The 10,725-nt window shown below is 38.8% G+C and overlaps 2 protein-coding genes across 2 annotated transcripts; one reads left to right on the top strand and one right to left on the bottom strand.

Moving 5' to 3' along the window:
* Positions 1 to 232: 232 nt before the first annotated feature.
* Positions 233 to 4,691, top strand: psmd9 (proteasome 26S subunit, non-ATPase 9). Its single transcript, XM_005916248.3, has 6 exons — positions 233 to 415; positions 510 to 609; positions 2,854 to 3,047; positions 3,159 to 3,260; positions 3,510 to 3,598; positions 4,227 to 4,691. The coding sequence occupies exons 1-6, from the start codon at positions 290 to 292 to the stop codon at positions 4,252 to 4,254; spliced, it is 639 nt and encodes a 212-aa protein (XP_005916310.1). The 5' UTR covers positions 233 to 289; the 3' UTR covers positions 4,255 to 4,691.
* gtf2h3 (general transcription factor IIH, polypeptide 3) lies at positions 4,668 to 10,275 on the bottom strand. Its single transcript, XM_005916249.2, has 13 exons — positions 10,021 to 10,275; positions 9,850 to 9,929; positions 9,645 to 9,751; positions 9,121 to 9,263; positions 8,968 to 9,030; positions 8,497 to 8,526; positions 8,369 to 8,397; positions 8,201 to 8,275; positions 7,464 to 7,517; positions 7,204 to 7,272; positions 6,975 to 7,110; positions 6,855 to 6,891; positions 4,668 to 5,010 (listed from the first exon to the last, which is right to left on the bottom strand). The coding sequence occupies exons 1-13, from the start codon at positions 10,028 to 10,030 to the stop codon at positions 4,941 to 4,943; spliced, it is 903 nt and encodes a 300-aa protein (XP_005916311.1). The 5' UTR covers positions 10,031 to 10,275; the 3' UTR covers positions 4,668 to 4,940.
* Positions 10,276 to 10,725: the final 450 nt, after the last annotated feature.

The raw sequence follows: 10,725 nt of genomic DNA, 5'->3' as shown, positions 1-10,725 counted from the left end.
ATGTTCCAGTTTAGGTATTTTTTAGAAATTCTATATGTGTCATTTAAATTATTAGTTATTTCATTCTAATTCTGCGCTTTTCGGCTGTAGTTGTTTTGGACAACATAACAATGACCAACAATAATTTCATTATTATTTGTGCTGTTGGCAGTAATACCAGTTTAAAGATCGTCTAAAATGTTTTCGTACAACGAGCAAATCATTGAGGGGCAGCGGAGCGCTTTACTGCCAAATAAAGACAAGCGAAGAAGAAACAGGCGTTACACCGGAAGTACTAGTTGGAGCAGCCATGAAGATGACAGATGAAAACATTCCTGGAAACTCCGAAATAACAATGGATGATGTTAAAAACCTCATCAAGAAGAAAGATGAAATTGAAGAGCAGATAAAGGCGTATTACGATGTCCTACAAGACGTAAGTCGGCGACCATATTATTAGCAAAACGTAGCACAAAGCTAAGTCACAGTAAGGTCTTTTTTTAATCGCCTTTGTTTACTTTTATTTACAGCAGGGGGTCGGAGTTGAAGACTCTTTGGTGGATGCGGAGGGTTACCCACGAGCAGATGTTAATCTGTACCAGATTAGGACGGCTAGGCACAACATTTCATGTGAGCAGCAGTTTGTTTGCTTTCAGTGGTTTCCCTGACAGCTGGAGACACGCATGTCGTGTTTGACTGTGTGGCAGACAGTGTTGGTCAAGTTACTTGAAAAAAGTAATCAGTAACTAATTACTGATTACTTCCCCAAAAAGTAATCCCATTACTTTACTGATTACTTATTTTCAAAAGTAATTAATTACTTAGTTACTTTTTAAAAACACGATTTACAACCTGAATAGGTGATAAAGCGATAGATCTTTCAGCCCAATTCTACTTTTTCTGCATAATCCATCATACAAAATGTAATCAAATGGAAAAATCTCTTTTTAAAACTTGTTTTATCAGTTTTAATCTTTTAACTTTATGCATCAAGCAAAAATTTAATTATATGCAACATTCTCTGACTGGAAGAAATTAGTTTAACATTTAAACCAATTTTCTGCACATTCCAGCACAAATTCTTTTTTTGTGTGTTTACACTCAGTCTTTCAAATAGATGCAAGTAAAACACAGCAGAAAATAAATAAAATCAAAGACTAGCGCTCCTTTTGCTCTATTTTCACCTGTAAAGCAGGAGTCGGGTAGGCGGAGGTTTACCCTGGTGCAGGTGTGCTGCGGTGGTCAGTGGAAGAATCCGCGAATTTCTCTGTGAGTTTCCCATTACGTCGTTGCGCATCGGTGCTTGCTTGGAAGTTTAGGGGTTTTTTTCGCTGTAAAAAGAAGTTTTCTTCCCACGCACAACGGACATTAATGTTTTTGTCACTTTTTATGGAATCAAACTCAAAGTAAGGTCAGTACTTCCACGCTTTAAACGCTGCACGCTCATACTCTCTCCTGCACTCGATATATTATCCACTGTTGATCTGCAGACAGCTGTTGTCACAAACCTTGCACTTGCTTATGTCACTGTCATGAGACATTCTCGCAAAAAACCCACGGTTTTAGTAACGCAGCGTTCCTACGGGAAAGTAACAGTAATCTAATTACCATTTTTGCAATAGTAATCCCTTACTTTACTCGTTACTTGAAAAAAGTAATCGGATTACAGTAACGTGTTACAAGTAACGCGTTACTGCCCATCTCTGGTGGCAGATAATGTCTCTTTATGTTGTGTGGCAGAAAAACTGATGTATGCTATCAAAGCACAAACTGATATCTCATAATTTACGCACACACCACGTGTGCGGTGCGTTTTTAAAAGTTAAAGTAGTATTTCAGATAACTTATCTACGTTCCCAAGGCATGATGAAACAAAAGTACATGTTAATGGTCACTAAAAGATTTTAAAGATGACACCAACAGATAATTCTATTTGGTTTTAAATACATGTAGTAAGCATTTTAAATGCCGTTTATTTTTCTAAGATGTAATACACTTGCCAGAGTGTACACCAGACTGCACCCACCTTTGCCTTCAGAGCTGCATTAATGCTTCAATGCATAGATTCAACAAGGTGCTAAAAATGGGATGAACATGTTCAGCAACAATACTCTGGTAGGGTGGGAAGTTTAAATGATGCTCACTCAGTACTAAGGACCCAGAGTGGACCAAGAAAATATCCCCAACACCATTACACCACCATAATCTACTTGAACTGCTGATGCAGTGGATTCGTGCTTTTGTTGCAGCAGAAATGAAAAACTCATCAGACCAGGAAACATTTTTCCAATCTTCTGTTGTTTGATTTTGATGAGCCCCTCCCGATTGTAGCTGTAGTTTCTTGTTCTTAGTTGACAGGTGTAGCGCCTTGTGTGGTCTTCTGTTGCTGTAGCTCATATGTTTCAATGTTCCAGATGTTGTGAGTTCAGAGATACTCCAGCATAGCTTAAACGAGTGGTTATTTGAGTTACTGTTGCCTTCCTATTAGCTCGAAGCCATTCTCATCTGACCTCTGACATCAGCAAAGTATTTTCACCCGGAGAACTGCCACTTACTGGACATTTTCTGTTTTTCTGACCAGTCTCTGTAAACCCTAGAGATGGTTGGTTGAGAAAATCTCAGCAGATTCTAAAAGACTCAGACCAGCCTCCCTGCTACATTTAGTGTAGCTGCTGCCATGTTATTGGCTGATTAGGTATTTGCATTGACAAGCAGTTGAACAGATGTCTTCAACAAAGTGGCTATTGGGTGTATATTATATATTTTTGTTTACTTAATATGTTATTTAATGTTTTAATGTATACTTATTATTTATTATATTTCTTTGATTTCAGATTGGTTTTAACCCTATTAAGATATTTATTCTATACTCAGGTTTACAGAACGATCACAAGACCATCATGGCGGAGATAGAAGAAGCCCTACACAAGTTGCATGCTCGAGAGAAAGCCAAGCGGGAACGGGATGAGGCAGAAGCCCAGGAGGAGGCGATGGAACATCAGGTTACGCTGCCTCCACCTTTTGCACAGCTTGATGCTGTGACAGAGGGATCACCTGCCTGTGGAGCTGTGAGTGATGTGAACTTTTGTAGCTAGCAGCTGTTTTCAGTTTGTACTGCAAAACATTGTTGGGGGGGGGGGTGTTTCTCCTATAATTTTAGTGATTGTTTCTTTTAAAAGGGGCTCCGAGTCGGTGATCAGTTGATCGAGTTTGGTTCTGTGAACTCAGGGAACTTTCAGAACCTCCAGAATATTGCTTCTGTGGTGCAACACAGTGAAGGGGTAAGAACCACAGAAAACTCAACGGGCAATTAATCAAACTTCATTTCTTAATATTCCATTACAGTTTATTTTTGTTGATGCATGAAGCTTGTGATGCATAAGAAGTCATACTTTGCATATAATTTCATTTGTATTTAACTTTGTCATAATGAGAGAATGCAATGTTTTGATTTTTTGTTTTTGTTTCTTAAAAGCATCTCCCTTGTTGTTATTTGAGTCTGCAAACTGTAATTTGACATTCCTCTGCAGAAACCATTGCACGTCTCGGTGATCCGGGCTGGCGAGAAAGTTCAGATGAGCCTGACTCCACAGCGGTGGTCAGGCAGAGGTTTGCTGGGGTGAGTGCACGGCTGTGGCAAAATGACATGTTTGATATAGACTCAAGCTCTCCCCCAGCTCAGGGGATGCATCCTTTAAAGGCTGACAGTGTTGCAGCACTGTAGCAAAGTCTCTCCCATTTCTATGCTGCCAACGAAGTTTGTGTCCTATCACATCATCTGGGAAAACGCCATTCTAAATTTTTACTGGATATAAAATCCAACACCTGCTCGGGGCTGTGAGAAGTTTTCAAATTTAAAAATGAATGAATGAATAATTAATTTTCTTGCATCATCTGAAATACTATGGTTTATTCTCTCACCCTCATATCCCTCAAAAATATGCTACTCTACCTCTGCTGCGGTCACAGTTGCAGCTCAGTGTGGGCTTTGTGTCCTATGTAGTGCACACCTTCAGAGGATGCAGCTCCTGAGTTGTACGAGTTTGGAGATTAATAGATATTTGGAAACAAAAACAAGTGATGCCCTCAATGCCAAGAAAATGCTGAAAAATTGTTTCTTGGCATATTATTTCTACAATTTGCCATGTAGTGACACTAGTAAAACACTTTTTAGTACACATACTTAAAATTCATCATATCATGTCCATAAGAAGTAAAAAGTTATTCTTGATTTTTGTATTTTTCAGATGTAACATCGTTCCAGTTCAGCGATGATCACCCTAACACTTAAAGTTTGAAAACTCTCTCTGGCTTTTTCACTACTTTATGGGAACTTGGAACAATATCCCTTATTCCAGTTTTCAGAACAGGATGTATGAAAATAAAGCACCTCTGTTCAAGAAGTCATGCTGAGTTTACTGAGTGTGGAGCTGAACCTTGATTAGATTTCTGTGTGTTTAAAAAGCAGCTTTATGGTGTTCAGTGTTTGATTTCCTGTTGGGAGCACAGCTGGACACTTATTTATCTGAAGTGATGATGAGCTGACTGTGAGCACATGTGTGATTTGCAGTACTCTGTTAATAAAGGCTTATTTTGAACTCTGTGGAGAAAAAACACCCAAACCTTTCTGAGATCACGATGGAGACAGCACTATTACGATTATTGTAAAAATGAAACAAAAACATACGTTTATTACGGTGGTTTTTTTAATGTAAAAATAATGAAATCATAACAAAACGGTGTCTGTTTTAATTTTGGGTGAGTGATTTTTACCCAAGACGAAGAAAACGAGACTTATTTTCAGTCATGTCTGAATTATGTTTTTACAAACATGAGTACCAGCCTCGGTGAACATGAAGACAATCGGTGTTACTCCACATGTCCATAAGGCTATACTGCCTCACAAGTATATTTAAATTCACTGTATTAGTATGAGAAAACAAGCACAAAAAAATCCCCCATCACATTGGTTGTTTCAGTTTCTTCTTTTTGGGCTTGACTATCTGTGGTAGCTGGATTTTGAAGGCAGTCCTAAAAAGAAAAAAAACAATACATGATTTAAATGGAAGTTGAAGTTCAGACTTTAAGCTTTAAGGTGTTTAAATAAAATTTTGCACTGTTTAATTATTATAGACTTCTTTATACACAGCCCTTCACTTTCAGGTGCCTAAAATGAACTGATCAAACTAACAACATCACATAAGGTTAGTTTCAATAGTTGGATGAAGGTCCTTTGCAGTCAGTGGATCAAATGCTCCTTTTGCTCTTGTTAGATGCTCTGCTAGGCCTTCACCCAGGCTTGTTTGTGGGTCTCTGGTTTTAGTAGCTAAAAGCATATTGTATTGAGTTGAGGTGATTCAGCCATTTAAGAATATCCTATTTGGTTGCTTTTGCAGTATGCTTTGGGTCATTATCCATTTGCGTTGTGAAACTCAGTATTTGGCTGAGCAGAGAGTATAGACCTGCACGCTTCACAGTTCATCCTGCTACGGTTATCAGCATTCACAGCATCAACACTATTGGCTTGCCTCCACTGGGAGCCATACATGTCCATGCCATAACACTGCCTCCAATATTTTTAACAGATAAATGGTATGCTCCAGATCATGATCTGTTTCACTCCTCCTCCATACTTTTCACTTCCCAGAATTCTTGGACAAGTTAACCGTGGTTTCATCTATCCAAAGAAAGTTCTCCTTAATTTGTCAAGAAATAACAGGGAAACATGCATCACCTTGTCATAATGGTGGACTGTATATAAACAGGGCTGTATTTGCTGAACAGTTAATGTAATATTTTTCGGACCCCTTGAATTAAAACGGTCTGCACTTCAGACCTGATACAAATCCACTGTGCTGTTGTACAGAGGCAAAAAATATTTTTGAAAAAGCCAATGTTCAAAGACATATGGAATAGGGTTGCCACGATTAGTCGACTATCAAAATCGTCGACGACCAATTTAATAGTCGACGCGTCGTTTGAAGCTTTGTAATATCCCAAAAGACGCAGGAATAAGTAGAAGGGTTCAAGAGTGTAATAACGGACTGAGACAGAAGATGGCAGCGCTGCATGAAGAAGGATGCCAGCTGCCGTTAAACCTCGAAGAAGAAGAAGCAGCTGTGTCCCAGAATTCATAGCGCGGCCCTGCTCAGTTTCCAACAATGGCGGCAGCTAGTTAGTTTTGATGTTACTCTTATTATTCTTGGGCACAAAATAAACGTTTAACATTTTTCAGGCGAGGATGTAGCTGTGTAAACTTCAAATATCTGCTCAGTTTATCAAGACACCACATATTTTCAAAAGCGCTCCGGCGTTTTCGGAGACGTCTGTTACCCACTAGCTCGATAGCGAGCCGGGGTTCAAGGCTCACTAGAGCAATCGTTTTCAAACCCCCCGCTGTCTTTCGCTACTAAGGCTAAACATGATATACAAGTCAATTAGATCACTTACAAATGTTATTATTTGGCCTTTTTCAGTATTTTATTTGTTTCTGAGTAAATCGGTTTGGCTGAGATTAAAGTTATAGTTTTTACACAGCTGAATAAACGTCAAGCAGACAACTGATTATCAGAAGAGCGAGATGCTGGAGAATATACTAGGGTGTCCTGTTATATTTTAGATAGCAAGGAGCAGACGGCTGCGTTTATTAAACTCCAATGATAGCTAATGATAGTTAAATAAGAGCAGATGCATGCTGATGCAATAAGCTGTACGTTTTACGTCCAATGGACGCGTGATCTGATTAGTCGACTAATCGCAAAAATAATCGGTGACTAGTCAACTATCAAAATAATCGCAGCCCTAATATGGAAATAAGTGTACAGAATGTACACATGTAGATGTATTAGCACTACTCCACAAACACTGACACTTACTCGCATGTCGTACAAATGGGGCTGAAGTTGCAGAATACTAAAAACAAAAGAAACAGACTGATTAAAAAAAACATACTGCAGCTCTTTCCAGTAATAAAGACTTAAGCAATTCAAACTCACTGGACAGACAAACTGAGCACACATAACCGATTTCAATGAGGTTACGGTGGCAGAAACACGCAGCTCGGTAGTCCACGTGTGCAGGCGGCGGCAGCACCAGCTGTGACCGCTGTTCAGAGTCAGGCAGGAACACCCACTGCTCAGAAGACAACAAAAACAGCTGTCGTTAGATGCAAATGAAACCAACCCCATTCTTCTTAATGCGTGTGAAACTGTACTGCACTCTCACCAAAAGATACTGTGCAAGGGCGACTTTCTGTGGTATCTTCATGTACAATCCTCCAGTTATATCACAAGCCTGAAATGAGTATATAACGGTTACGATAGCATGGTAGAGGGCACACATCACATCACATGATAATCACCACACTACCTCACACTAAAGATGTTAATTCACTGAAAAATATTTGTGTTAAGACAAAGTACTTTCCTTAAATACTTGGAAAACTGCAAAGTGGTGATTGTCCTTACAGAGCTATAAGAATTTACCTGCTGAAGGAGACCAGAGTCTGAATCCAACACACAGGCATCTATCAGGATGTTCTGTTTAAAACACAAAAACGTTTTTAAATTTAGCGTTTCATTTTTACCTTTCTATTTCTACCTTTGTCTGGCTAAATAAAGATTACGCTGACTCACTGAACCATTTTATATTACAAACTGGTATTACAGGACAAGTACAACCTGGGCTTAGTTTAACTTCAGTTGATATCATAAATAGTATAATAGGTGAAGAAGGCTTCCAGGTTTGAAAAGTCAAGTGCCTTAAACCTGGATTCTTTCTAATGGCCACCAGGTGGCGACTGCTCTGGCTGCAAAAACACTTCCATTCTTATAAAAGTCAATGGGAAAACGGCTCCTCAAGCTTTACCTCTGTAGAGACGGTCTTGTTGAATTTATGGACTCAGCTGGTTAGTTTGGGTCATAATGAATAAAACATTTAACTCTATTTTGTAAATTTTGGCTTCTATGTGTAATAAAGAAGGATTAGTGGTTGATATTTCTTAAAAACAGCACGAAAATGACTTGGATGTTAAGTGATAGCAGATGTTTTTATATAGTGTGTCAACAGCTTTACTTATTTCTGGGAGTTTTAAACTATTTTATTTCAACACAGCATTTCATTATAAGCATCTTTAGGTCCAACTTTTCATCTACAGCAGTTGCTGTAGTAAGTAAAGGGTAATTAAGTGTTAATACAGGACAATGATCTATTAATATTCTACCTGCTTCTGAGCAGCAAAAATCACATTCATGAAGTTCATGTACTGGAGAGCGCAGTCCTCAGCCGCTTTTACCACCTATACAGTGCAAAGTGTCAAAGAGGGGTCAAAGTCAGGTGGGAAAAAAAACTAAACAAAAGCATTCATAATATTTGAACATTTGGGCATTACCAGTATTCTTGATTTAATCTCTTGTCCAACTAAAAAAAGAGAGAGAAAATATATATACACATTAAAGCAGGGTAAATGGAAAACTTCATTCAATAACTGGCATTAAGCATGTATAAAGATTAAATCACCTTCCAGCTCTTTCGTGAGCCGGTGAATATCTATATATTAAAGGATTAAGGTGAAAAAGTAAATAATATTGATGGAAAATAAATAATCTATAGATATTTAACTTTAGAGCAAAACATCACATACGTTCTGCAACACAAACAAATTCTCTGGGTGACGATGGCATATAAATTAAAATTGCAAAAAAGAAAGATTAAATAAGTGATAGCATTCTATTTCTCTTCAAAATAGACACTAAATGTCCTCTAAAGTCAAGATTAACAATATTTTTCCTGCACTACCTACATATATGTAGGCCCATTTGACATTAATTACAGTAATTTTGTAAAAAAGCTATAAATATAAATATCTGCTTAGTTTCCAGCACCTGTCTTACACTTCCTGGCTGATTCTGTGGAGTCGTGCACTGAATGCAATGTTTATTATTGCACAGCATGTCATAAATGATAAAACAGTCTGCATGAAAAGGATACAGCAGAGAGCTTTGGCGAGGGATCCGGCCAACAAAGTATCTGTTGAATTTCCCGTCACTTCAACTGAAATCATGTGAGATACACTGAATTTTAGGGAGCATTGTACAACATCTTTAAATACCTAAGAGTTCATCCTCGTAAATACATGCTTACTTTTTGACATTATGTTCCTGATCTCTTCGACAATAAGGTTATTGGCAGCAGACAGGAGTTCATATTTTCCATCTCCGCTTGAGGATACATCATTGCCACCACCGTCTTCTCCACTCCAGCTCTTACTGGGATACAGGAAGTGACTGAAAAAGTGAGTGGGAGAAAAGCGCATATGAGCAGCGACAGCAGCAAAACATTAAACAGACAATACTTTATTCCTGGAAACTGAAACTAGTGGAAGAAATACTCAGACCAGCATATTGGATTCCACACCCACCAGCTAAACTGATAATCTGTTTGCACTGCAAACAGATGAACAGTTTTTGTTCATCTGATATTGTATTTCCTTGATTTTAAGACGACTGCTGTTTTTTATGTCCTAATATTTAAGTCCAAGAACTGACAGATAATATACTTTTCCACATGATGGTGATTCTCCTCTTAATATAGTTTACAAGCCTGTGTGTGGACCTCAGAAATTCCTCTGTGCAGTAAAACCCAGTGAAACTATGGTATGAAATTACCTGCCCTGGCAGTGGCTAGCAATGACAGCCAGCTTGTTTGTTCTAGCCATGGCCATGTGAGCGTTGCCCATCACCATGACTGCATCCATACACTTGGACAGGGTGAACTGGGCGGACACAGGGGTACATGGAGCGTTGTTTGGCATCAGAGACATTCAGAAAAACTTTAATGAGTCAGAGTAACCACAGACATCACAGCTAATACCTGTGGATCCCGCTGAGCCTGCTGCCCCCACCATATGGGGTTTACATCCACGACGATCACCAGGAGGTTGATTTCGTCCTCTAGGCAAGATTTTTGAAAGCGATTCATTAAAAAGCACCTGAGTGTACAAAACAAATACTGCAAAGACTCATTATGAGCCAGGCTACATACCTGATGCCATCACGGCGGATTATTGTCTTGAAAAAGAGATGGCTTCTATTCTGCTGCTCTATCTTCTCTTAGTGCTCATACTTTATCGTAAACTTCAAACAATCTGCAGACAGCTAGGAGCGTATTCAGGTCCAGATAGTTTAGGAAAAACAATTATATGCAGGGATACGCACATTATTTCTCATCACTTACACCGCTGGCGTCTCCAGGAAACGATTTCTTTCTTCTTCTGTGGTTTTTCATAGCAGACTACAGACGCCCGGCACACTGCTGCCACCTAGCGCCCATTTGCTGTAGCGTAAATTCTTAGGTCTATACATTCTCTACATTCATGGTCATGGTCATATAAACCAACCCTTTTTTCGTTCTTAAATCTCTCCATCTATCCCTTATCTTCTGCTCATCCAATTTAGAGGCCCCCTTGAACCCTTCCCAGCTGCCATAGGGCGGGAGGCAGGGCGGTCTGTAAAATACATTTATGGATGGAAATTCCATCTATAAATTAATTCTAATATTTCTTTGCAAGCTTCAGATCATCATCCTGTTCATGTGCTAGAAAAAAACAACACATTAAGTTTTTAAATCCTTTACAGAAAATTATATATTAGATATATAAAATTCAGCAGTATCACGACAGGGGGTTATCAGTTTAATTGAACTAACTGATTACCTGAGAAGCTGCTGCTGTAGATTTCACAATATAAG

This window comes from Haplochromis burtoni, unplaced genomic scaffold, assembly GCF_018398535.1.
Source record: "Haplochromis burtoni strain Fernald_Lab_line unplaced genomic scaffold, NCSU_Asbu1 Contig_18, whole genome shotgun sequence".
Taxonomy (NCBI): Eukaryota; Metazoa; Chordata; class Actinopteri; order Cichliformes; family Cichlidae; genus Haplochromis; species Haplochromis burtoni.
Note: the sequence above shows the minus strand (reverse complement) of the source record. Positions and strands in the feature narration are given on the sequence as shown.